Source organism: Coturnix japonica, unplaced genomic scaffold (assembly GCF_054131305.1).
Source record: "Coturnix japonica strain WE unplaced genomic scaffold, WE-NBRP24 Scf049, whole genome shotgun sequence".
In the NCBI taxonomy this organism is placed as follows: Eukaryota; Metazoa; Chordata; class Aves; order Galliformes; family Phasianidae; genus Coturnix; species Coturnix japonica.
In genome coordinates, this window is record NW_028188952.1 from 2232568 (window position 1) to 2260069 (window position 27502).

Consider the following 27502-nt stretch of genomic DNA (forward strand, 5'->3'; position numbering starts at 1 on the left):
GCGGCGAGGCGGATGAGAGGCAGGCCAGAGAGCCAATAACATCGCGCGAAGTACGAGGCGCTTGTCTAAGCCAGTCCGCCATGTTAGGGATGTCGCTCTGCTGAGGAGGGGGTTTCTGCGGTGGGGGCTGTCGCTGGAGCCCAGCGGGCGGTGAGCGGCCCTGACTGCCCGTCCATTCCTTCATCCCTCCCGCCAGAGCTGGGCCAGCGGGTGACTGCGGGCCAGGGCTGCCTGGTGGGGCTGCCTGACAGGGCTTCCCTTGCTTCCCGAGGAGCGCGGCATGGAGCCGCAAGTGAATCTTCGCGTCACCTGCCGCGGGGAAACCCAGAGCTTCCTGGTGTCAGATACAGCGCACACGACGTGGGCCGATGTGGAAGCCATGGTGAGCACTGCGCCGCTTCTCTCTCGGCTTCCAGCGCTGTTGCTCATCTTACGGGGCGTTAAAATTAGTCTTTTTTCAATCTGCTGTGGACTCTTGTTTTGTTTTTTGAGTTGACGGTAACTTTGTTTTCTAGTTAAAATAATGTGGAAGAACTTGTTCTAGATAGAGTTTCGTACAGGTTAAGTTTTTTTTGTGTGTGCGTGTTGTTCTAATCCATGATTATGCGTTTTACGGCTGTCCTGTTGTAAAGCGCGATTTGTTTTGCTTCTCTCCCATTCTTCAGTTCATTCAGGTAGGCACGGTTGGGTAACGCTCATCTGTTGCTTATAGAGCATCCTCATGGTTTTGTTGTTCCCTGGGTTATTTAGTAGCTAATACACTGTTTGCTAAAGCTTTTGCTTAAATGTTCATTTCTGGTTCTAGTTATTGCAGACTCTTCTGTTGGATGAAGTTTAATCAGTGCAATAAAGATTCTGTTGGTTATGATGTAGTGACAGTGTTGTTATTTATTCTGCAGCAATTCTTCTCTTTTTCTTGTTTGTTTGCTTTTAGTTTATTCTCCAAGTTGCATCTTACCAGTGTTTTTATTTTCTCTCAAATTCTTTTTTAGCTAAAATAATATATACGGTGGGATATTCTTATGTGAGGATTTACTCAAATTCTAAACCTAAGCTGTATGATGCTTTCCTGGCTGTATTTCAGCCTTCAAGAAGAGGTGTTAGTTCAGTCTTAAAGTAGTTGTTGATGGGTAGGCTGTGTAGGAATGTTTGAGTGGGTTTGTGTTCTACTTGCATCAGAGCTGGAAGCAGATTGCTTTTAATCCTTGGTGCTCAAAGAACGAGTGTGCTTAGTTGAGGCATGAGCCCCTATTGCATTAGGGTTATTTCTCTAACCAAGGATGATCCTGCACTTTGCAGTGTTTCATGGTAGTACTAGCTAAACTATTTCTTGTGTTTTACTGCATTAGTAAATATGTCTGGTGCTTAAAAAGGACAGGCAAATTTATGGCTGTAGCTTGAGTTCTGGGGAACAACTTACGGTGCAGAGATATATTTAAATCGGCATTTTTTTCACGATGAATTTGTTCTCTCATTGCACTCCCAAAATTAATTTGGGCTATATCACTGAAAGGACCCACCAGTCACCTATAAATTCTGCAATAGAGGTAGCTCTTGTGAGGCTGTCTTGTGAGAGACATCTACTGTCTTCCAGATGGCTAGAGGTCTTTTGTTAGAACCAGGCTGACAGAATATGCCTCAAGTAGAGCGGACTTGGAGAAGTGCGGTTTGTGTGTAAAAAATGCACATGGGCCTCAAAGTCTTATTCAACATTACAGTTACTTTTGTTTACAGTTCATTTAATATTGTGAATTCTGCTCTGTTAATACAATATAGCTATTTGGATTTGTTGTTCTTATTTGGAAATGCATCATGGGTTTATGTGTTCAGGCGTACAGTGAATCTGCCAGGGAGTAGTAGAATGTAAAATTCCTCTCATCTTAACTTGCATTTGTTCTAGTTTCTCAAAATTCAGGTAGGTTTGTCAGGGGAAAGAAAGGCTGCTTGTCAGTACCAGGTGTTGTTTAATGCACAAGCTAGTGTTCAAAGATTGTTGGCTTTAGCCTCTGTAAATTGCAGTGTTTTCCATGACTGAGTTCATTAACCCTGAGCAAGTCCCTTTACCATGTAAAGGCTATTCTGTGATCTTGATTTGCTGGGTAAACGTTAACTAGAGAAGCTGGAACACTAAATAAATGATTTTCTGCTTTTCACTGTGGCAAGTTGGTAAAAAGTGGGGTTTAGGGAAGACGCTGGGAAGAGTTTTTTAACTCCAGAAGAACAGACTTTGTAAAACTGAAACTGAGAGGGAAGGGACCTTTTTTTTTTTTCCTGTTAATGGTCATGATTAACTGAAATCTGCTGGAGGCCTGTCTCATTGACTTTGTTTTAATTTTTCTCCTTTTGCTTGCAGGTTAAAGTTTCATTTGACCTGGATGACATTCAGATAAAATACATTGATGAGGATAATGATGAGGTATAATGCTGCCCCTGTCCCCCTCTCCCCTCCCATCTCTGAAATACAACTGCTGTGAACCTTTATGCCTCTTATAGTCAGTCTTTCTGGATCATATATTTTGCAGGTCAGAGGTGGTGAGCTTTGTCCCTTTGAGAAAAAATGTAACTGATAGTCTCTTGGTTTCACTCTTAATGTAGCATTCCTAATTTCAAACAGAAGCTATTGCTTCTGTTTTTAACACCAGTATAACCCTACAGAAACAGTTAGTGTTTCTTTGTGTTCTGAGGAATGGGAAGTTCTGTTGAGGAATTTTTAGTTTTTTTAAATTATTATTTTATCAGAGTAAAGTACTTGTAACTGCTTGTGTCCGAAGCCACAATAAAGCCCTGTCTCTTCAATCTACGCTCATTCTTCTGAGATCCCCTGGCATTAGCCCATGTTTACTTCAGTGATCTGGTATACTCAAATCCCCTGCTTATTTTATGTGAATGCTATAATCTGCAAGCAGATTACTGACTCAGAAGGCAAATTAGTTACTTCCAGTTGTCCTTGTTGAGTAACTTCCTGTTTGTCATAACTTTGACCTCATTCTTTCTGCTTATCTGGAGTTTAGATTGGAATGTAGCTGTCAAACAGAACAGAGTTGCTGAGCAGTCTGAGCTCTACAGATAGATTTGCCGCTTGGCTAGATTGCAGAGATGAGGATTTAACAAACAAAAAACCAAAACAAAACAAAATTCCTAATGGGAAATGTCAGGACACTTCCAGAAACATTGCAGGGAAAGATTCTGTCCTTATTTTCCAGCCTTTATTTCTTTCTTTGTCAACATGTATGTATACTTGTTTAATGTGTGTGTCTGCTCAAGATCTCTTTCATTTGCTAATAGAGTAAATATTAGAATTATGTAATGCTGTAGCAATTAAATGACTCCTTGTATGAATAACTTCTTTATGCAAATTTTGATTTAAAAAAGAAAAAAGAGCACCTGTAGCAGATTGTGTTGCCTGGTTTGTGATCAAGAACACATAAGTGTTGCATTCTTGGTATTAACAGCAACTGGGTCCAACCTCTGTTTAATTGCGTAGGAAGCCTTGTGATAGCAACACTGGTTTACTTCTGCTGAGTGAGACCATGCTTATTCTGGGTGCCAGTGGAGCCAGGGGCCTTGCTGGTGGTGCAAACCTAATAAAGAACGTGATCTAGTCCAAAACGCTTCAGCATTGGTTAATAATTAAACATTGCAGCAATAACAAAAATCTGAAAGAATGATAGGTACCTAAGAAACTGAATAAAAGTACATTTACCTTGTAAGCACGTTGATTTCTAGAACTACAAAAATAATTAACAGGCTGTTACTCATTATTATTTCTCTTTACAGGTTTCTGTGAATAGCAAAGGTAAGCTGCTGTTTTATTGAACTAAAACCAGGCTTGTTGATAGACTTCAGCTGTTACTGTAGGGAGAAACAGCTGAGAAACCTTGCTTGTTGAAATTTCATACATGCTTGTGTGTCAAATTCTTCCCAGCAGAAGAAAATGTATGATACATTGTAACTGTTTGTTTGTTTGTTTATTTATTTATTTTTTATGAGTGAGTTAATGGAATGTTAACTCTAATAAAGGCTACATGCCTTTCCTTGGTGCCACATGTGCAACAGCTACTTTAAAATAATTTATTGAAGGTGTGGAGGGAATTCCTAGAAGAAAGGGTTCTTAAATGCTGTATGCTATATTTACGTGTATTTGATGTAGGAAACATTCACATGTTTCTCTTTTCTTTTCAGAGGAATATGAAGAAGCTCTGAAGGTAACTGGTCTCTGAATTTTTCAGTATATTCAGCTTTCTAATGAGGATTGTTGTAGCTGAAAAAATAGCGTTATCTAGCATGTGGAGCTCACATGCTATATATAGCATGTAGCTCAGTTTTCCTGCTTTGGATGATAGTTTGAATATTTTGCTACGCTTTAGTCCAGCCAGGCCGATTTTGACATGGTATTAATTATTTGAGTATGTTGTGGTTCAGGGCTGTAAGCACACAGTGAACAATCACTGACTTCATCAAACATGCAGTAATGCCATGTTTGGAGGTACTCGGCTCTTACGAGATCCATTTAAAAATTTAGCTGTGCGCTTTGCAGTGTTATACTCTCTGGCAATAAAACTTCCTTTCATGTTAAGAGCTTAGTTACTTCATCAACAGGTTGTTGTTGGTTTTTTTTTTTTTTTTTTTTTCTAGACCAAATAAGGATTGCATTCCTTTGAATTGTACAGCACTAGTGCTTTCAGAACTTATGGTTTGCATTTCTAATCTGAAAATAATGCATGAAAACTTATTTCAGGTTCCTTGTGAGATTTTCTGTTGTTTACTGGCTTTATGTAAACAGCTTTATTGTAGATTTTAGAACTGCTGCAGAATATTTGCCTAATAAACTTATTTGTAGTGATCTTTCTAATAAGCATATCGGTTACAAGGCAGAATATAAGAAGCTTGGTCTGTCACTCAATTTTTCATGTCTTTTGCTGTTCCTTTCCTACCCCCCTCTTCCATCCTTGCCTCTCTGGTGCACTATAATGCTGTATTTTTACATGATTTTGTATTTTGGTTTTAAGTGGAATAAATATGGTAAATTGTGTTTATTTAGATTGCTGTTAAACAAGGAAATCAGCTACAGATGAATGTGTATGAAGAAAACTCTCCTCTGAAAGAAGCTTCATCTTGTTCTTGGCAACTGCATGAAAAAACAGTCACAGAGAAGTTGGCAGTTCTTAAAGATGAGCTGACAGCTCAGGTAGGATGAAGACCTGGATTATATTCTCATTAAAACAAAGAATTGGAACGTTATTCATTTCATAGCCTGATTATCCTTTTTTCCCATTTGTTAAAAAACTAAGCTCACAAATTGGTCCTTGTAGCTACCAGAATGTGGCCATTGAAGGTCACAACACTGTTTGAATATCTATAAGAGGATGTTTTGATGCTATATTTAGAGGTTCATTCTTTTTGACGATTATGAATATCTTGATAAATAAAACGGTCTCCTGAAGGTCTGATTTGCCTTCTAGCAATTTTTGTTTGACTCAGTTGCTTTGGCTTCGATGTTTAATTGTATGTGAATGCAAATAAGGCAGAAATCTTTCAGGAAAACTTTAGTGGCTTCCTTGTCTGACTTTCCTGCTGTTTTCTAAAGAGCCTGAAATCTTTATTTTAAAAAACACTTGAGGAGAGAGCTATTTCAAAGTGGTTGCTATGCTGAAAGTGTGGTTTGGTTGGCTGGTTTGTTTTACAGTTCCATGTATTTGATGTGTTTGACTTTTTTTTTCCCTCCCTTCACCAGCAAAAGTTAAATCACAGTAGAACAGGAAGAACAAATCAAAGCCCTCCAGAATGGTTTACTAGCTACTTGGAAACTGTAAGTGTATTTTCTTTTGCATAATCCCTTAAGAGTGTTAAAATTTGAGAGGTTTTGGGTGGAATTGATACCTGTGATGCCTTGTAAAATCAGTATCTTGAATCTCCATCTTAGTGATGATTTTTTTCCTCTTCAGTTCAGGGAGCAAGTGGTGAAGGAAACTGTTGAGCAACTAGAACAGAAGCTATACGAGAAGCTTATTCATCACAATCAGTCTTCAGACTTCTCTGAGAGCTCTATTACAGCAGCACCTCCTGGTTCAGAGACCCAAACAAAGAATGGTAATCAACGTGACTGGCTGATCTCCTGCTGCAACTGCCAGGATCGAATTGTTGGAGTTCGCTACCAGTGCAGGTAGAACATGATGAACGATGACCCCATAGAAAACTTAAGCATGTGAATGAGAGTTTGAGAAACCATCTTCTTATTTCTAGTCTGATGGGTGGTATAGGCTTCAGAACCTCTAGTATGTATCTCATAAAGAGCTTACTTTCTCTGCTGTTGCAAACAGTCTTTATCTGCATAAAAGAAAAATTAAGAATGTTTTGAAAAAAATTTCTTACAAGAATGGAAGACAATTTTCAGACTCCTATTATTCTCAAGCGCTTCAAAACTTTTTCTAACATACAGTGTGCAGTAGTTAAGCTAACCAAGTACTTTCCTTGATAAGTTAACAAAAGCATGAAAATTATAGCTACCAGTCTGTCAGAACTAAAAGGAGAGTTGTGTTTTTTTTTCTGTTGTTTTGTGTTGTTTTATGGTCAGTGATTTTAAAGGATTAAATGCTTTTTTTTTTCTTTTTTTTTTTTTTCTGAGGGTTTTTGTTTGTTTGTTTGTTTTTAAATGGAAAGATTAATTGTTATTCTTTCTTTTCTAGTGTATTAATTCTTTGTCTACCTCCTGGTAATGTTCTACCCTTTCTACTTTGCAGTCTCTGTCCAGCCTACAATATTTGTGAACAGTGTGAAGCAGGAGTGTATGGACACGATCCTAATCATATTTTGCTAAAGCTACGAAGGCCTATGCTATGTGTTGCTGAAAACTATGATGTTGCACAGTTTTCACCTTGCCTGCCCACTACTCTGGAGCAAGTTAGGTAAATGATGGCACTTGTTAGTACCTGGTAAGACTGTCCTGGCAGTAAAATAGAAAACCTGTCTTGCAGTTAGCGTTCTGCTTTTATGAATTCAGATTTATTCAAAATAGGAAATGGTACTCTGCAGAGAGTATTTAAAAATAGTTCTATACCTAGATTCCTGACTAAAGTCATTTTGTTACAGAGCTTTTAATAGCAAAATAGAAAAGATCATAGGTAGTAGTCTTTGAGAGCTTGCTTGTTTTTTGAGCATGGTCTGATCTGTCTTCTCTTTGACCAAGGCTATTCTAAATACCTTTGTCAGCAGCTATGTTCTTTGAGAATTGTCTGGTATCGAGTCTAGAAACAAGAGGTGTTACCTGAGGTGTTCTGAGACTGTATTGACTAAAGCTAAATTTTAATCAGATTAGTATGCTTAACAAAGTGATTCTCTCTGCAGGCTCCAGAAGCAGATAGACAAAAGATTTCTGAAGGCAGAAAAGCAGAGGTTACGAGCAGAGAAGAAACAGCGAAAGGCAGAGGTCCGGGAGCTCAAAAAGCAGCTAAAATTGCACAGGAAAATTCACCTGTGGAACTCTGTCCCTGTATTGGAAACTAGTGGCTCACCAACTCTGAAGTCAGAAAATCTCCAACACAGTACCATACCGTAAGGCTTGTTATTAGCCAATCAATTCTTATTTGCACTGTCTGGCTATCTGTGATGAGACCAAGTTCAAGTAATGAGGAAGGCTGTGAAGTTGTCTCTCATTCATAGTATTGTTTGTGTTTGAATCCTGTGAAAATTGTGTCTAAATAGATGATTATGTAGGTTGGCAAGGGAAGGAGAGTGCATAGGATTACATGTGTGTAATGATGGTGAACTGCTGGTGAACTGCTTCACCAATCCTCTCTTGGTGCACTAAACTATCAGTAGAGCTTTTTATTTATTTGCGTATTAATTTATTGCCTTTCAGGCAAATCTGTGGTACCTACTGAAAAAACAATGTTGCATGTAAGGCCAAATAAGATACCACTAAACTATAAGTAGTTGATTCAAAGTTGGAAAGATAGTGACTTTCTTCTGTAACAGTGTAGTAGCATTGACCAAAGTGTTTTAAAACTAAATTAAATATCAACTGAAGAGCAGTGAACCCTTCTTTTAAACCTCGATATTGTAATATTTATAGAGATTCTTCAAAATGAGCAGATATGTTTCCTTTTTAGTTAAGCTAAGCAAACTGCTGAGTGGTGTTTAGACTTGAGATGAAAACTGTACTAAAACATTACAGTTTGGAAACACATCTAGAGACAGGAAAAAAACACATTTAAGTATGTTATTCTGTTTTAGTCATAACAGCTGAGCAACTTCCTCAGTTTTGGTGTTTTGGTTTCTCTTTCTTCACCCTCCCAGGGGTCTCAGTCAACACTTCCAAGCAGTTGTCCCAACACTGAGTGCAGTTTTTGTGGATGAGAATTTACCAGATGGGACTCGCTTGCAGCCAGGCACAAAGTTCATCAAGCACTGGCGAATGAAAAATACTGGCAATGTGGAATGGAGCACAGACACAAAGGTAGCTTTCCTGTGTTGTTAACGTGTACATACTAAAATAGTTGTAGAAAATTAAAGTTTATACGTACTAGGAATCTGAATTCTCACTTGGAACCTGTTTATGATTTGACTAGTTAATTGGGAAGTGTAGGGCAGTAAGCTTTCCGTAAAACTAGAGAGCATAGAAGGAAAGCAGTCAAGGTAAACATCAGTGAAAATGTCTTCTGTTGTTGTTCTAATGTAATAGCGCGGCCTGGTTACAGCAAGTATGTTGCACTTCTGATTTCTGGAGTGTTTTCTGCTGTGAGTGTTCACTGAATTCCTGTTTAAAAATGAGTATCTTCTTACTTTGTGCTGATAGAGACTAACATGAATCTTTACTAGCAGCCATTCTTTGTCTAGCAGTTGTATGAGGCATTGTAGTACAGAAGTTCAAAATGTTTCTTCCTTACTACTTGTAAAGAGAAACTTGTAAAGTTTTTTGCTTTTTTTCTGTTTCAGTTGAAACTTATGTGGGGAAATCTCACCTTGGCATCTTCTGAGAAGAAGGATGTGTTGGTACCATCCATACCAACAGGACAAGTAGGAACTGTTTCAGTTGAGTTTGTGGCTCCCAATATAGAAGGAACTTATACCTCTCACTGGAGGCTGTCACACAGAGGGGAACAGTTTGGGCCTAGAATCTGGTGCAGTATTGTTGTGGATCCTTCCCCAGCTACTGACTCTTTAGAAGGCAATTGGAAGGATTTTGATTCCTGTCATAAAGATGATATTTCCAGTAACAAACAGGCAAGTAACTAATCCAGTTTTGGGGCACTAGTGAATTGTCTGGTAGTTTGAAGAATATGCATAGTAGTTTGCTTCTGTGTTTTTTTTTTGTTTTTTTTTTTTTTTTTGTTTGTTTGTTTTTGTTTTTTTTTTTGTTTTTTTTCAAGTTCTTTTTCTTCTCAACTAAGAATAAGAACTTCTTTTACATTTTTAAGTTATGAAATAGTAATTCTTTTTTGACAGATGCAGTAAGTTATCGATCTGTTTCAGCTATTTGTCTTTTTTTTTAATTAAAAAAAAAGCATTACAGATCTTCTTCATGTTAAGTCTTGTCCTTTTGGCTCTAAATTTGTGACTTAAATAATATTCAGGCATTATGTTTTGTGACTTAGATTTGCTACCTGACTGAGGTGTTTCTGAAACTTCTTTTGTCTTCTGCAGGATACTTACTTGAAGACAGAAAGAAATGCTCAGGTTACGGGTGAAATTGTGGAACAGGCTGAGATATCTCTGCCAACTTTTCCTTTGAAGATGAAAAATCTACCCAGTGAGAGAGAATTCTATATCCCATCTGTTGATCTTCTCACTGCACAGGTAAAGTGCTTTAAAAAAATAAATAAATCAGATAGAGATGAAACAAACAGTATTTGTTTTGATATCTATGTACATAGAAATCCATAAGAATGAGTAGCTCTTAAGCTTTAAAATAACCACTGTGTTTTCAGGAAGAGAGTACTGCATTTAATATAGCAGCAGAACAATTTCCTTGAATTATTATGGGGTCTGTCACTGTAATTAAAATATGTGCTGAGATTTTCCTTGAAGAGTTGTGGTGTGGGGTCTTTCTTTGACCTCTGACAATCGAGTACTTAATTTTCCCTCTCACTGCCTTAATCTGTGTGTTTTCTCTAGTGTCGAAAGATCTCTAAGATCATCCAGTCCAACTGTCTACCTATCACCAATGTTTTCCACTAAAACATGTCTCCCAGTACAACATCTGAACATTTTTTGAACACTCCAGGGTTGGTGATTCCACCACCTCCCTGGGCAGTTTATTCCAGTGACTGATTACTTTCTTAGAGAAGTATTTCCTAATGTCCAACCTGAATCTCCCATGGTGCAACTTGAGGCCATTTTTTTTCTAGTTCTCTTGCTAGTTACATGGGAAAAGAGGCCAACTCCTACCTCACCACAGCCTCCCTTCAGGTAGTTGTAGAGAGTGATAAGGTCACCCCTGAACTTCATCTTCTCCAGACTAAACAATAATGGATTCCGGGGATCTGATGCTGGGAACTACCACATTATGATTCCAGTTCATTGCTTGTTGATGAAAACTGTAGGATTTCTTTCTCTAGGATTTGCTGTCCTTTGAGCTACTGGACATCAATATTGTACAGGAATTAGAGCGAGTGCCACACAATACTCCTGTTGGTAAGGATATTCTGGTGAACTGTTGCTAGCATTCCATTTTACCGTTTACTCAGTGAAAATTTGTTTGGGCAAAAGTTTTTGTTTTTCAGGCTGAAGTGTCTTCCTAGTTCCTGTGTTGTTTTTTGTTTGTTTGTGTTTTTGTTTTGTTTGTTTTGTGCATCACTAGAGGAGATTTAGTTGTCACTTGTCACTTTCTTCTTTTCAATTTCGCATTCCCAGGACCATAAGATTCCAGGCATTCTAGAAGGTTGCCATTTGCTTTCCTTGACAAGTGCTGGTGATTGCAGAGTTAATTGTCAATTTTGCCAAAGTGTCTTACAACTCTGCTGCCTTCGAAGAACGTTCTTTAAGAAAGGATCTTAAAAAGTTACTTTCTTGAGGAAGGTTCCTATTACTTCAATGACGGTCATCTTCATAATTTCTGTTTTACAGATGTGACTCCCTGCATGTCCCCTTTGCCGCATGATAGCCTCTTGCTAGAGAAACCTGGCTTAGATCAGATAGAGGAGGAGAATGAGGGTAAACCAGTGTCTGGTAAGCAGTAGTGATGGGGAGCCTGAGAATGGGGAGGGAGGAGGATATTGTCAAATCTGAGAACTGGACAGTAGTTGTGTTTTATTTACCTAAAGAATTTGAACTCCTGTTTTTTGCATATCTGTGGAAAACCAGTTCATTGGATTATAAATCTATAATCTGATACTATTCTCTATAAAGCTTGGAGTGTAATGTATCTAAAATTCAGAAACAGAAAAGCATGATTCTTATGAGTTTGCTACCTAGTAGAATTGGTGAGAGAACTAAGAATTTGCCTTTTAAGGACTAGATTAGACTCGCATTCAATTTCAACTTGAAATGAATTCCAAAATCTTCAATTTCTGAGGAATAATCAGTACATAGGATCAGTATTAGTAGCCTTGGCTAGCTTTAAAAAAATGGTTTTATGCTTGTGTTTCCTTTTAGTGACATTCAAGTAATCTGTTGTTTCCCTTTCAAAGGAATGATTGAAATCTGCTTTTCTACAGATTCTTGTGTGGTGAAAATGAAAACTGAACATCCACTGAACCAAGAAGAAGGGGAAGAAGATATGAGCGGGACTCAGTTTGTGTGCGAAACTGTAATTCGCTCTCTGACTCTGGATGCTGCACCTGACCATAAACCCCCACAAAAAAAGAAATCGCAGAAGAGTGAGTACTGTACTCAGCTGACTTTTGTGGTGTTATTTTCCTTGCAGATATTGGCCACAAATTGATTTATACTGCAGCTAATGATAAATTTTCAAATTATTTTTACTGATTGCTGTATTAGATTCTTTGCAAACATTCCAAGACGCTTTCATTTGTAAGGTGATAAATGAAGAAACTTCTAGGATAAAAATTCACTCTGTTTCTAGAAAGGAATTAAAAATCCATCAGTCAGAGGCAATGATAGAAAATGGTAATAGTACGTAAAATGAGTCTAAATTGAGGGTAAAGCTGTAATAAGGGCTGCAGGCGGAAAAAAAAAAAATTCAGTTACAAAAAGGTCTGGTGTTCTGGGGCTTTGGTTCTCACGTTGTACCAAGGATCAATGTTACATCAGAATATTGTTGTCATTGCTTTGAACAGCTGTTTTGAGAGCTAGCAAAGTTAATTAAAGGAAGAAAAATAAAAAGTGAAATTGAGATAATGCTTCCAGTCAATGTTCCATTCATTACCCCAGTCATTCAGATAAGTGCTCATAGATGGCTAGCACTTGCATAGTTTGCATGCGTAGTTTGACGCCTGTGCGTAGATCTGATACATATAATGTAGGAGCTGAAAACTGCTGTTCTCAGTGTACCTGTTACTTCTGTTATATTCCACTTAAATTTAATATGAGATCAATACCTCCCTTCTCCTCTCGTGAAATAATATTAATAAAAAAAGCTCTTACACAGTTAACATTGGTAGCAAAGGTTTAAAGTTATGTCTGAATGATTGCCCTTTACACCTGGAACACTACTGCTTTTGGTCTTATCCACACAAAATAGACAATTTTTAATACCCTTTTCATTCTTTTTAGATGAGCTTCTGCTGTCTGATGAGAGAACAGACCGCTCTAGCAGTACAGTCAGATCTGATGAAGATGATGATAAAGATGATGTTCAAAGTCAAGGCTCTTCTGCTTCATCAGAGGATTATATCATTATTCTCCCTGAGTGCTTTGATACCAGTCGTCCTTTAGGGGAGTCCATGTATAGCTCAGCTCTTTCTCAGCCCAGCCTGGAAAAGATGGGAGAATCTGAAACAGGGGCAGGGAATTCAGAAGGGGAAAGGCAGCCACAGATGCATAGCATCAGTAACATTTTGACAACTTCACATACACTGGCTGTAGTACCGTTGGCCTCTGAGGTTGTGGACACCTTACCCCAGTCAGAAAGGTATGATTCTAGGACAAGAATAAAGAGTTGCTGCAGGCTTTACAGGATGTTGCATTCAACTTCAGTGTCAAAATAGAAATTGTTGCCAAAAAAAATCAGTTTTGCATGTGCCTGTCCATCGTATATCCTGTTACTTTTTTTATAAAGCCATTTGTGCATAGCTAATCTGTGAGTAGAAAAGGAAATAAGGGAGTACGTGAAGATTTCCTTTTGCTTTTTTTACCTAAACTTACCTACATGTGGGCACATTGAATGGAAGGGAAAAAGTAATTGTTCTGCTTTATGTTTTCAGAAATCTTGCATCTCTTCAGAATCATATCTTCCAAGAGCCAAACAGACCAACTTTGGAGAATGTCTCTTCCACTCCTTGTAATCAAATAAGAGAAGGTAATGACTGTACTTACTGAAGGGTGCATACATAGTTGCATCCTATTCTTTACACCTGCAGTTGAATTTCATGTCTTCTATCCTTGAGGGGAACAGAAACCTACCCAAGTAATACTAATCTGTTTCTCTGGGGGTGTTTAAAATTTTATCATACAGAAGTCTTGAATATAACAGTAATCAGCTTTGTGAATCAGGTGAGAGTAGTGTTTATTGATTAGAAATGTTAGAAGAGCACTCAGGAGTGCCTTTATACATGTAGAAGTTTATCTTGCTCTGGGATTAGTGCTGTATGCTCAAGCCATTGTTACAGCTATTTGGAGCTCAGACAGCAGTTCATATTGTGGTGAGGCAGATACCCACTGACTTTTCAGCTAAATGACTCCTAGAATTATTTTGATTTATATTAACTGTAGTGAGAATCTTGCATGCCTAGTTTGCATCTGGGTCACCAAGCTTGAAAGTAGTAATTTAGACTGAATCTCACTTTACATTTATGTGTGTGTTGAATCTCTTCAGCTTTTAGTTAACTTTATGTGTTCATATGGGGTATTTCCTTCTTCTTCCAGAACCTAGTGGTGAAGAGAGGCGTGAACCAGAATCTTCTGTATTTCTAACTAGTATCCGGAAGGGCTCTGAATATGCAAGGTAATGAAACAGAAGCTGCAGCTTTGCAAATTCTGTTTGTTCCATGGCCTTTCTTTGAAGACTAAGTGACTAAGAATCAGTGGAAACCAGACAGAAGTTACTCTGGTCTGGATGCATATGTCACAGCTTCTATGTACGTAGGCTATTCAATCTTTTCAAACTTTCATTTTACGTACAGTAAGCTAATGTATGTTAGCACTTAAAGTACATACAAATTAGCAGAAGGCATGGAACGCTTGATTCCTGAGTAGCAGTGATTCTTTTGGATAATGAGTTATTCTCTCCAGTAAGAATTAAGTCTCAGTTGAGCCATTAGTGGGGAAGGATTTGCCTTTTAGGTGAAAGAAATACGGCTTTTGCTGACCCAAATGTAATACCTAACCTTTCTGCAGACACCCACAAGGAGGCAGTATTGCAGGAGATCTAGTTAAAGGAGCTCTGTCAGTTGCTGCCTCTGCCTACAAAGCATTATTTGCTGGACCGCCCATTACAGAACAGGTAAGTGTCTTTTTCCCATGTTCTGTATGAGTTTTACAGAAGTTCAACGTTAACATTATAACTGTTGGTACCTTAATAAAACATACATTGTCTGTATTGATGTTTCACAACACACTGCTGCAACAGTAAAATGTTAAACTTGGTGGCATCTCTTGGAAGCATGGCACTTCCACAGCTGATAGAGAAGTCTGTGCTGTGGAAATAGAAGCAAGTCTCTGAGCATAATGCAAGAGAAGTAATTCAAATGTACAAGTGACCAATGAAAATAAGTGCATATTGCTTCCTTGTGGACAGAGGGCTTCAGTGTCATCACTGCATTCCAGTATAATGCAGGACTGCTGTTGAGATGGCAAAAATAAGTCTTCTTGTCTCTCTTGTTTTGTTTCTATCAGCCTGCAGCTACAGAAGAGCACACTGCTGCTCTTCTATCCAGTCTGTGTGAGATGGGATTCTGTGACAGGCAGTTAAACCTGCGACTGCTGAAGAAACACAACAATAATATGGTTCAAGTGGTAACTGAATTGCTTCAAATCAGTAATGGTGACTGGTACAGCAATAGATGCTGAGCCTTCCTGGTGGAGGGATGAATCTCCTTAGTTGAGCAAATTCTCATTAAACACTACAGCATTAGCAGACTGACCTTCAGCTACTTTGGAGATATAGATAAAACTTTGTCCTTTCCTCAAGCTTTTGTCTTTTTCCTCTCATGGAAATGTCAAACAATGCTTGTCACAACATTTTACAAATTGGACACCAGAATTTCAACTTTACTTTTGCTGAAATTAGATGTATTGAGGTTGGTAACTTTACGCTGATTCCTTTTTACCTGGAAATGTTATAGAGTGACTTTAGCCTGCACACTTCTCCTTTTACTGTATGTAAAATACTTCTAGGCAGCTGGGAGCTTTTGTTTTGTTGACTTCTAACACATTGCTTCCTATTACAAAGTTTAAAATGCTTCTGTAAAATATAGTCTTGTCTAATTTATAAGAGATACCAGCTACTTGGAAACTCTTTCTTCTGATATGATACAGTTATCGGTTTTTGTCCAGTTCTTGATAGTAATGTAACAGAATTAAACCTTACAAATAATTCTCGGGGGTGTTGGGGGGCTGGGGGAGAAGGCGATGTTGCTCATATATTAAAATTAGTCTTGAACCATCAAATGACTTCTGAAAAGCCTGAAGTTGATTTGAACGGATGTATACCAGGAAAATCACTGTTTCTTGAAGCAGAATAAAGCATAAGAGTTAATTTACCAGCTGCTATTAACTGTAACCATTAGTAGTAATTATAACAGTAAACTTATATCTAACAAAAAATATAGTCTACATAAAATATTTTGTTAAAAATGGAGTTGTACTGTAGGAAAAACCTTCCTAAGAACCTTTGAAAAGGTTCTTTGGGGGGGATGGGGGGGGAGTGTAAAAACTCAACCCCTGTGTTTTTTGTGTTGTCCAGACATCTTAATACTACATTAAGAGTTTTCATGCGTACAAAGCCAGACTTGAACTGGAGTATGAATTCTGGTAGTATTTGGGAAACAAACCCAAATACCCCCCTACCCCCCCAAGGCAGGGGTTTTACAACATACTTCATTTTGAAAAATATAGTAACTTGAGCAGTGTTATATGTATAGTCTCTGGCAACGTTTCTGGCTGCTTCTGTGTTTCTGTAAACACATCTGTAGAACTCACTTTCTCTCACAGTTTTTCTTTACGTACACATACTTATTTCAGTGTTTAAGCTCCCAAACATCCTGAGAGGTGATTTGATTCTGAAGAATCGCAAGCAACCAGTAACATACACTGCTGTGCAGTGGTGTATCTGTAGATAACTGCTCACAGGTCAGTCCTCTGAAAGTGACAGCAATGTTGGCTACATTCTTTCTTTCGAGTAAGCTTTCTAAGTTGCCGCAGTGGGAGACCACTGATCCTGAAATACAAATACTATTGCTGCTTCAAAATAAGGTGTTTCTATTTTGACACAACGTAGCTGAAGCAGCTGTGAGTATTCTGATTGATCAGATGATCAGTATTAGTTTTTTAAAGACCTAATACTCTCCATGATAAAATACCATTAAAATAATTGAAGAGAAATATGTATCATACTTCTTCTGTTTTAAACATATTTTTATAGATTGTGGAAGGCAAACTCTTAAATGCTTATTTTGAAATACAGTAGGACTATTTTGCAGTGTTTCCCATCTGTCTGTACCCCAGTACAGCTGCCTACTGTGGACCAGATAAAGACTTTTCTGTAACTTGAAATTATGGTTTTTTTCCCCCCACTATAACTTACACATACTGATCTGAATATCTTTCAGCTTATGCTTACTATACAATATGATGAGGAGGAGGGGACATGGATAAGTGCAATAGCTGGTGAAGTTATTAATCTGGTTGTTTGTTTTGATCTGTAATGCCCAGCAGCACACTTGCTCTTTCTGTGTATACCTTCATACTTAAGATTTTAATATGTTCTGTAAATTAACAAAACTAGAATGTTTGAGGAAAAGCACTTCGTTGCAGATTGAAGTGTGAAGTGTGAAATACTGTTTTCTTTGGGTTACCGTTTACTAGAGGTTAGATAGTGTATGTTCAGGCTTAAGATGTATTTCTGTTGGCTTTGTATATTTTGTTAACGGATGCATGGTATAATTTATAATATATTCTATAGTGCAAATATGACCTGTACCTTATTTAGGCTAAGTGCTTTAAATTCATCTGTGATGCGGGGGAGAGGAGGGTAGAAGACCATAACCTTACAATAAATCTCTTTATCTGGCTGGCTCTCATTGGCCTCTTTACAGGTGGCTGCTCTGGCTGGAGTGCTCAGCTGTGGCTGTTCCCCTCTGCCCTGGCAGCTCACAGCCCTGCCACAGCATCAGGACCCTGGCAAGGTGGGTGCCCCGCTTTTAAGGAGGAATGCATGCCTGCCCTGTGGCACTGATGCTGCCTGTAGTGGGTGACGGGTAAGCAGGAGGGGTGGGCTGGAGTGTCTCAGGCAATGCCAACTTGTGGGAGGCTGTGTCCTGTTGGGGCTGCAGGCATGGTGGGGCTTCTAGGGCAGTACTGGACTGGGCCTAGAGAAGCCTGCTTTCAACAGGGTCTGGGTCTGGCCTGGCCACTGCAGGGGCGGTCAGACCGGCAGAAGTTTGTTGTGCACCTGTACTGTTTTGAGGTTGTGAGGTCTCAGAACTTGCAATATTAGTTGCTTTCTACTTCCTTGGTAGAGATGAGGCCTGTCCCTGCCCTGGAGGAGGGTGTGGGAAGGAGCTAGTAAACATTAACTGAAGTGTGAGAAGCTGCAGCTTCACTACCTGTGGCTTGCAAGAGACTGCAAGAGGGTGGGGAATACTAAGTTAATTGCTGCCTCAGACCACTGTCTTGCACACTCGGAAGTTCTAGGAGTACTCTAATGTATCACAGAGTAAAGGGAGCTGCCTTTGGAGGCTCCCAGAGGGAGCACTTGTCCTGTAGGAACTTAAAGGTGCCGTGCTGTGTAGCTAAGATGCCCCCACTGCCTACTGGGACATAGATTAGATTCTAGCATACTGGGGTACGCATGAGCGTAACACATGCATAACTGTGCTAGGTGACAAGTATACAGCTAGGCCTGCTCTTGTGCAATACCTGCTTAGCTCTCTGTGTACACAGCTGCAGACACATGCCTAGACACCCTTAAACACAGGCAAGCATCCAGTTCTCCTGGTGACAGCAAGGAAGGGCCTGGGGGTGAAGTATGATACTTGTCCCCGTGCTCCCTAGCAGTTACAGCTATGTGTCCTCCACCACCTGTGCTAGTGCTTCCCCATCTCTACATGCTTGGCCATAATGACACAAAATTACTGTTATTCTCTTCTTTCTCTTTAATAATAAAATAGCAGCAAAGTACCACAAAGGAACAACCTGGGGCAGGGAGTATGGGGACCTCAGTGTGTGCCTGCAGGCATGGGCAAAGGGGACAAAGAGGACAGGGAAGAAGCAATACAGAGCCACCAGGCTAGGCCTGCCCATGTATTCACATGCATGTGTCTGAGACCCTCTGTCCCTGACCCCTGGGTTCACACCAGGGCAGCTCCCCTGTGGAGATTATTAATTACATCGTTAATTGCAGGCCAGTTACAGGATAGGGATCTGCTGGTGTTACTGGGATACAGACACTTCATCCTAGGGCAGGTTCCTGCATGGAGAAACTGAGGCAAGGGCAAGGACTACATGGTGGCACAGTCTCATGGGATAAAGTGTGGGCAGCTTTTGGCAGTGAGTTAGCTGTGTCAGCACAGGGCAGGGGGGCTGTCCCATATCCCTGGTCTCTTCCCTCCCCCTCCCCCCCCCCCAAAAAAAAAAACAAAAAAAAATAGGGTAGGTGGGATGGAGGAGCTGTACCCTACAGTGGTGGTGCTGAGCATGGTGTGGGCCCCAAGACAGGAGTAGGGAGGCACACACACACACACTAATAGCACTAATAGACCCAGGTGACAGGCACCCACTGGGGCTCAGCTCGCAGATGCTCCATGGCCTCACGTAGCTGTCCAAAGGTGTGCTCCAGGTTGTCGTTGGTCAGACTCAGGTCGAAGTAATGGCTGTAGCCCTGCTGTATGCGACTGCTCTCCTCTACTGTCCGCCGGGCATCAGCCTCCTACCCACAGCAGTGCTGCCTCAGTTTCCTTACTGCTTCCCCCTCCCCACTCCCACTGCACTGTGTCCCTAATCCCAAGCACCCACCGTGAGCTGCTTGATAGCCACGCCACTCTCCAGTGCTGCACGGTTCATTGCCCGCAGGGTTTCAGTACTGGGGGCCTCGATGAACACCACATAGGGCACGAATTCTGCTGTCCTAAGCACCTTCACTGCCTGTAGGGGGATGGGGTGGGGCTGAACACTATAGACTTCCCCTTTGTCCTCCATGTTCAGGTGCTGCATACCTGTGGGTTGACGTCCAGGATGCACATCTTGCCAGCATTCACCACAGCACGAATGGAGTCAATCTTGGTGCCGTAGAGGTTGCCCTCGTACTCGCCGTGCTCCAGATAGTGACCTGCCTTGATATCTGCCTCCATCTCGCTCCGTGATACGAAGTGGTACCCGTGCCCATCTTTCTCGCTGTCCTTGGGCTTCCGTGACGTGTCTGCCCGCAATGTCACCCTGAGCACCCAATGTCAGCCCACCCTGGGGGTCCCATTCAGTACATGGTGATGGTAACGGGGTTGTGACACAACTGTGCAAGGCTGGGTTACAGTGCTACTCATGGGGGACAGTGCTACTCATAGGAGATGGGGATACAGGGGGAAGCAGTGATGCTTTTACGGGCTGGTGATGTTCAAAGAGAACAGTGATTATGCCTGAAAGTGACCATAATGCAAATAGGGGACAGCAGTACATTTAGGGGACAATAATGCCTTTAGGAGGGTGGCAGTGCTTTAAGGGACCATAATAGTCACTGGGGGAAGGTGACACTTGTGGTGGATGACATGGGGACACTCACAGGGGATGGTGGTGCCGTAGCGTGCCTGGTCGGACATGATAAGCTTGTTCTTGAGGCTGCGTCGCCCCACGCCCTGGGCACCAATAAGCACCAGGGTTTTCCTCCGGAAAGGTGGCATGCGGGCCACCTCCTCATAGATCAGCAGCTCATGACGGTCAAACTCTGTGCAAGGGACAGGCACTCAGCGTGTGGCGTGGGGATCCCAGGGTGCTGCCACAAGCACAGGGTAGGGACTGTCCCTTGGGGATGCTCACCGGCATTTTTTGTGGTCAGGTACATCATCCTCTTCTTCCTCTTCCCACTGAGGCTGCTGCACAGGGCCCCTGCTAAGGGCACAAGGCTTGCTATGCCAGGGCTAGGGACAGCATCAGGGTGCGAAAGCACATTGCTATGGGAGCTGGGGACCCGTGGTGGGGCAGGGGGCTCCATACCAGATGTGGGAGCCACCTCCAAGTCTCTCTTCACGAAGGCTTTTCGCTTCTCCTCCAGCAGCTGGCTGGGGATAAGCCCTGCACTGCCCCCCTCCACATGGCATGCCTGGGGGGGGACAGTGTGGTGCATGGGGATCCCATGTCCATAGGAACCCTCTGCATACTGCACTCCCGGGGGGAGCACAGTATGGCACACTGAGGTATTCCTCAAGCCCACCCTCCCTCCAAAAAAACAGCACCACCGCCACATCCTCAGCAGCCCTTAGGCTGCTGGGAGACCCTGGACTGGGGAACAAAAGACAACGATGCCCAGTTCTCACCTGCCACCAGTTGGGGTCGTCCTGGTTGACGATCTGCAGCAGGTCTCCGGTGGCAAAGCGGAGTCCAGCCTCCTTGCAGGGAATGAGGCTGTCGGAGGCTGGGTCGTAGTCAAAGTGGCACTTCACAAAGACCTGGGGACAACGGGGGTCACCAGAAACAGAGGAGACACCCACGGGTGTCATGCTCCTGGCTTCCTGCAGCACAGTACCTCGGTTTTCCTAGCACCATGCACGCTCACACATGCACACACGTCCTCCCTGCCACTTGGTGCAGGCAGGCGTGCAGGGCACCCATGCACACACAGGCAGCACCCAGGGCAGCACCCAGACACCACAGCAATCCCAGGGCAGTGCCTGCACACAGCCCTGCGCCCACACACAGCCCTGCGCCCAGACACAGTGCAGCCGCAATAGCACACATGTGTGCATGCGTATGCAACAGCAGTGTCCAGTCCCTGGCTGGGCAGGAAGTGTGTGCACACGGGCAGCAGCACAATGCTTGGGGACACATGGTGCCAGGCACTGCAGTGCCAAAGGACTTGCTGACAGTGCTTCTTTGTTCCTCTCCGGGTGACAGCACGCAGCTGATGTGCAGGGTAGGGGACACAGCACCCAAGTCCCATTGTGGGGAGGGGCACGGAGTCAGATGAGCAACGCTGCAGCCACCACAGGTAGGAGCAGGGTGTCCTTGTGGGTGCCCAGGGTGCAGGACACAAGGAGGCAATGGGACCCCCAAATATGGGACACTCACAGCTAGTTTGCAGGGGACAGAATGCTCAAGGAGGCTGGAGACAAAGGACACAAAAGCATGGGTAGATGGGTCACAGGGCACACGGCAAAGGAACAGGTGACACTTGGGTATAGGGCATGAGCACGAGCACAGGGAAAATGGAAGCATGGGGACAGCACAGAGGTGGGAACAATGTAGGCATAGGGCAGTGGGACTCGTGGGCATGGAGGCACGTGAGCCATAGGCAAGGGAACTGCTGCAAGGTGCAACGTGCAGGGTACAGATGCAGGTTGTAAATGTGAGTACCTGCCGGGGCGGGTGTGGCTCCTGGTAGCTGGGCAGGATCTTGAGGACAACACTACCACTGGCGTGGCGCAGGCTGTCCTGCAGCACCCGTGGGTTGCTGCCCACCTCCTGCCCATTCACCTCCCGGATGACGTCTCCCACGTGCAGAAGTCCCTGCTGGGCCACCATGCCCCCATGCAGGATGCGGGCGATCACCAGCTCCCCCCGCTCCACCCGGAATGTCACTCCCTGGGTGGAACAGTCCCACATCAGCCCCTACAGCAGTCGTCTTATGTCTGTCCCGGTACCTGGCAGTGACACCAGTGATTTCCCCAGACCCTGCAATGTTCCCAGTACCATACAGTGTCTTCGGAACCATCCAAAGTTTTCATGCAATGTTCTCGGTAATGTCCTGACATCCAGCAGTGTCCCCAGCACCCAGCAATTTCCCTGGTACCCTGAAGCGTTATCATCACTGTGCAGTGCCCCCAGTATCCAGCAATTCCCCAAGCAATGCTGTCAGCATCCATTAACACCCCCTGCAACTTCCACTGCCCCCAGCACTCAGTGATGTTCCCAACAACATGAAATTTTCTGAACACCCTGCAATCTCTCCAAAATGCTGCAGTGTCCCCAGCACTGTGTAATGCCCTTGGAATGCTTCCAGCACCCAGCAATGCACCCTCCACCTTGCCCCCAGTGTTGTCCCGAGCCAGCTTACCAGGTTCTCACCGGCCGTCTTGCGAATGCCCACCATACGCACGGCATCAGGGGGCACGGGCTGGTTGTTGAAGGTTGGATCCAGGACAGGGCTGGGCGGAGGTGTCTCATAGCTCTTTGAGGCCACTGAGTCATGGGTCTCCAGCAGGGACTGCAAGGTGCACAGCTGTCACACATTGTGCACATGTGTGGGGTTTGCACATGCACCTTGCATGCACAGGGCTTGAACGTCTCCCCACCACACCTGGAAGTGGGGCTCACGGAGGATGCGGGCCAGCTCAGCTGCTGCACTGTCCTGCTGCACCAGGTGCCCAATGTCATGCAGGATCTCCTGCACCAGCTCCACGTTGTTATCTCGTACCGCCTCCAGCTTCGTCTCCTCCAGTCGCTCGTGGGCCTGGGGTGGGGGCAAAGGACTCCTGCTGCCACTGGTGCCCACATCTGTATTGTGGTGCACACACACACATGCATATACACTGTGCACATACACTTATGTCCACATGCACGCTCTGCACAGGCACAGAACCCTGCATTCACGTGTGTAAATTCACCTCTTTGGATGCACACTTGCACCCAGCCTTGCATGCACACTACCACACCAAACTGTGTGGTATGCATGTGCCAGTGCACGCATGCATACACAAATACAAACACGATGTGCTGAAAGTGCAGGGCATGCACCAGTCACATGCACCTCATAAGCACAGCCAGCAAGTGGCACACATGTGAATACCCCACCTTGTACACCACCTCTCCCCACTCGTACCGAGCCCCCTCTAGTCGCTCCCCAACCCCACATACAGCTGCAGCACAGGACCCTCATACACAGCTGTGTACACACACTGCAAGCACACTCAATTCCATGCACACACCTTCCTATGTGTACACATATATGCATGCATACGACCATGCACCCATACAAGTGCATTCCCACACATGCATGCACACAGATGTGCATTCCTTCTCATTGCACACATGCAAGCATTTGTTCCTCTGTGCAACACAGGTTCATGCGCACGCACACACACACACTTGTGCCCATTCACACTCACACATCCACACACCTCCATGCTCCCACATCCCCTCCTTTACCCATGCTTCAGGGTCACAGGAGGGACACAGTGCCACCGGTGCCTTGCGCCACTGTACCTTTGCCAAGGACCTTACTATTGGGCTCTCCATGATGCCACGGAGGAAGATGAGGTCAAGGTCAGCAGCACCTGGGGCGCTGGGGAGGCCCAGGAGGTTGTCGAGGACTTGCTGCATGGCTGGGGACATGGGGATGTGGGAACACAGGGATACAGGGACTCAGGGACAGTCAAGGGTGGGGGACAGGGACAGATTTAGGGTCTCCATATCCCCCTCACTTTACCCCAGGGTACTTGATGGTGGCGTGGTGGGATGCTCTGCTCCAGTGGGAGCTAGTGGCTCTGTGACATGTCCCCCCTCCCACCCATGGGACAGCATCTCCTTGCAAAGGGCTGCCTCCCCAAGCTCCCACCTATTGTCGCAGGAGGCTGAACTGCCCCTCCACCAGCCCCAGCATCGGGGGCTACAAGGAGAACCTGCCTCCAAAAAACATCACTTGGGGGGAGGGGCGTTTGTGCTTACACGGGGAAAGGAGGGAACTCCTCAAAACCCCCTGGAGGCATATTCCCCACACACAGTTCATGCAGCAGCAGGCAGGTCTGCAACACAACTGGCAGGATGCAGTAAAGCCTGGGGGGGGGGGAGGGAGGGTTGCCTTATAACCAGGCAGCGCAATGCAAACAAGAGACTGCAGTGTAAATGGGCTTGGGTGGGGGTGGGGGCGGATGGTTGGGGATGGGGGACGACAACACAGCACTGCAAATGAGGAAGTTGCAGTGCAAACACGGGGATGTAATGCATCTGGGGAGTGCAATTCAAACAGGTGTGTGATGCAATCAGCCAGGGGACTGCAATGCAAACAAGGGCTTGCGATTCAGCAGGGAGCGCTTGCAATGGAAGGAAAGGCTGCATGCAATGGCGGGTGAGGCTTGAAATGCAGATGAAAAAGGGAGGAAGGAAGGTGCTGCTGCTCCCAAACATCCCTCACTCCACACCTAGGGCGGGTCACAGCATTACCCAGGAAATCCCCCTTCCTTCCCCCCGCCCTTCACCTCCCCAACCCCTGCCCCCAGCTTACCCCTACTGCATCCCCACAGCCACCAGCCCCCGCACAGCATCACACTCTGACCCGCCCTCCGCGTCCGGGGATCCAACCTACCTTGGGGACCCAGCGGGACACCGGGGGCAGGCGGCGAGACCCCAAGGCCGGGGCCGCTGCTCATGGCTACAGGCAGCAGAGCCCGGCCTCCTGCCCGCCCCCTGCCCAGATCCGGGTACCGCGGACCCCGCCTGTGCCTGCTGCACCCCGAGCCTCGCACGCAGCACACGGGTGTGCGACAGGAGCATGGACATGCAAAGGGAGCGCGGGTGTGCAAAAGGAGAAGGGATGTGCAAAAGGAGCATGCATCCTCTGGTATGTGCTCACAGCCTCAGTCGTGGTACGTGCAAAGCCCACATATGTGTGCAGAGTTCATGCTTGCACACAAATGTCCCTGTACACAGCATACACATTAACACGTGTGTATTCTGATGTGATACACCTGTGTGATTGTCTCTGTAAAAGCATACTCATGTTGCAATGCACACCTGCCTCTGCATGCTCACATAGGTACACCTATGTGTGCAACCATGTGACCATCAGCATACAAGCACAAGCTGGTGTGTACTCATACACTTATTCACAATATGAACAGCTGTATGCATTCAAAAGCACATCTAATATGCCCCTAATATGCACACACGTGTGCACAGTCCTGGTCAGCCACAATCCCACACACTTGGTCACGTGTGCATACCCATGCCCCCAGCAGCGTGCATGCTCACATAAATGTAAATTCGTGTGCAGATGCTGACACACGCCTCCCTTTGTAGACTCACACTTGTGTTCACACACACCATGCATGTTCCCATACGTGCAGACCCGCATTCTCATACCCTGTACATGCCTCCCCTGCTTGCACACGTCCATGCACACTCACACTCACACTCGCCCCCCGCGCGCTGCTACGCACCTTCCCGCGGGTTCAGGTGGGGGAGGACGGCGTGTCCCCTTTAAGGGGGCAGGTGACGTTGCTATGGCAGCCGTGGGGACGGGCCGCGAGCTCCTCGCTGGTGGAGGGGGCACGGATTTAAAGGGGCCGCACAGCGCCCAACTTCCCCCTCTCCCCGCCGTAGCCCTTCACGTGGGTGTGATGGCCTCATGTACACGCAGTGAAATGCTGCGTGCACAACTTTTTTCCATTTTTTTTTCCTTTTTTTTTTCCCTTTTTTCTTTTCCTGGAGCAGCAGTTCAGGAAAATGCCGATGTTTATTCTCTGCTGCTGTGTTTCCCATGGTGGTATTCTAGGAACAGCTTCTGTTGTTGACTGCTTACTTACTTTAAATACGGATAGAAACAGACTGTTCTTTTTCTTCTGTTAAATTACCATTTTTTCCCATTGTTTTTTTCAGTTGTCCTCCCCAAAAGAACATACAGTTGGATCTGGAACTGCTGCCAAAAAGGTGTCTGCGGGCAAACGGTGCAGGATTCTGGAGATCAGAAAGTTCTCCTATGAGAAGTGTTCTCATATTATTCTTAAGTAGCATTGTATATTACTGCCGTAGCAAGATTCTCATTACAAATCACTTATTTTCTCTTGTTTCTTTCTTCTTCTTTTCTTTTTCCCCCTGTACTTCACTTACCCGTCTACGTACTTTGCCTCCGTCAGCAGCACAGAGCGGGTCGGCACGGACCGCGCCGCGGCGGTGAGACAAGACGCACAAAGTGTTTTATCGGTCACTGCTGCCACCGCGCGGCCAAACTGCAGAACTACATCCGTGAGTACCAGCCACCGTACAACGCATGCGTAAGATACAGAGCGACACTGCGCATGCCAACAGCAGCCTATTGTCACCCCCCCCCCCCAAAAAAAACCCCGGATTTGGCCCCAAAATGGCGCTGCGTACCCTTATAGCCTCACTGTGGGGCTCTATGGGGCTCTATGGGGCTCAGTGGGTCTCTATGGGGCGCCGGGTTCCTTCTGGCTCCTCCCCCATCTCCTCGTGACTCCCGTTGTAAATAGGCAGCCAGTTCCGGTTCCAACCGGGACGCCCCGAACCCCCCGCAGCCCCTTGGCGGAAACACCGGAAACGGACAGCCGGAAACCGAGCTGCACCCCCCACAGCCGGAACCGGAAATGAGAAAGCGGTCTCACTGATATCCCACAATCCCCTCCGCCGGAAAAGACGCCATTGCTCGCGAACAAAATGGCGCCCATCAAATGAGGCGTTATATCCCACAATGCACCTAGCCGGAAGTGACGCTATTGCGCATGATCAATATGGCGACCGCCAAGTGCCACGTTACATCCCACAATACACCATACCGGAAGCGACGCTACTGCGCATGACCAAAATGGCGACCGACAGATGCCGCGTTATGCCTCGTTATATCCCACAATGCACCATACCGGAAGCGACCCTACTGCGCATGATCAAAATGGCGACCTCCAATTGCCTCGTTATGCCTCGTTATATCCCACAATGCACCATACCGGAAGCGACCCTACTGCGCATGATCAAAATGGCGACCTCCAATTGCCTCGTTATGCCTCGTTATATCCCACAATGCAACATACCGGAAGCGACGCTACTGCGCATGATCAAAATGGCGGTTTCCAATTGCCTAGTTATGCCACGTTATATCCCACAATACACCATACCGGAAGCGACGCTATTGCGCATGAATAAAATGGCGGCCTCCAGTTGCCGCGTTATGCCGCGTTATGCCGCGTTATATCCCACAATCCACCTTGCCGGAAGTGACGCTATACCTCACTATTAAAATGGCGCCCGCCAAGTGCCGGGACACTGTCGGGCTTTATGGGGCACTGTGGGG

The 27502-nt window shown here is 44.6% G+C and overlaps 2 protein-coding genes across 52 annotated transcripts; one reads left to right on the top strand and one right to left on the bottom strand.

The window, feature by feature from the left end:
* The first annotated feature begins 47 nt into the window (after positions 1-47).
* On the top strand, positions 48-17347 carry NBR1 (NBR1 autophagy cargo receptor). 2 transcript variants are annotated; one of them, XM_085532424.1, is made up of 21 exons: positions 48-382; positions 2354-2416; positions 3778-3796; positions 4183-4205; positions 5042-5188; positions 5735-5809; positions 5946-6163; positions 6741-6905; positions 7345-7551; positions 8296-8455; positions 8935-9222; positions 9643-9795; positions 10557-10632; positions 11065-11166; positions 11655-11816; positions 11938-12072; positions 12673-13030; positions 13323-13417; positions 13984-14062; positions 14455-14560; positions 14953-17261. In XM_085532424.1, exons 1-21 carry the CDS (start codon positions 281-283, stop codon positions 15124-15126), a joined length of 2907 nt encoding a protein of 968 aa, XP_085388550.1. In that variant the 5' UTR covers positions 48-280; the 3' UTR covers positions 15127-17261. The 2 variants fall into 2 exon arrangements, with proteins under 2 accessions (XP_085388550.1, XP_015741536.2); XM_015886050.3 differs by lacking the exon at positions 11938-12072 and having other exon boundaries at positions 14953-17347.
* MPP2 (MAGUK p55 scaffold protein 2) lies at positions 4601-26447 on the bottom strand. Of its 50 annotated transcripts, none has more exons than XR_014940800.1 (12): positions 24785-24868; positions 23629-23843; positions 22781-22933; positions 22538-22687; positions 21838-22065; positions 20802-20933; positions 20305-20587; positions 20051-20212; positions 19491-19693; positions 19291-19419; positions 12655-12872; positions 4601-6327 (listed from the first exon to the last, which is right to left on the bottom strand). XR_014940800.1 is itself a non-coding variant. In XM_085532477.1 (12 exons), exons 4-12 carry the CDS (start codon positions 22571-22573, stop codon positions 19028-19030), a joined length of 1242 nt encoding a protein of 413 aa, XP_085388603.1. In that variant the 5' UTR covers positions 22574-22687; positions 22781-22933; positions 25638-26154; positions 26308-26440; the 3' UTR covers positions 18417-19027. The 50 variants fall into 50 exon arrangements, 49 of the variants coding, with proteins under 49 accessions (XP_085388611.1, XP_085388578.1, XP_085388607.1 ...); XM_085532477.1 differs by lacking the exons at positions 4601-6327; positions 12655-12872; positions 23629-23843; positions 24785-24868 and adding exons at positions 18417-19204; positions 25638-26154; positions 26308-26440 and having other exon boundaries at positions 20305-20373; positions 20482-20587; XM_085532474.1 differs by lacking the exons at positions 4601-6327; positions 12655-12872; positions 23629-23843; positions 24785-24868 and adding exons at positions 18417-19204; positions 25638-26154; positions 26308-26440 and having other exon boundaries at positions 20305-20376; positions 20482-20587.
* Positions 26448-27502: the final 1055 nt, after the last annotated feature.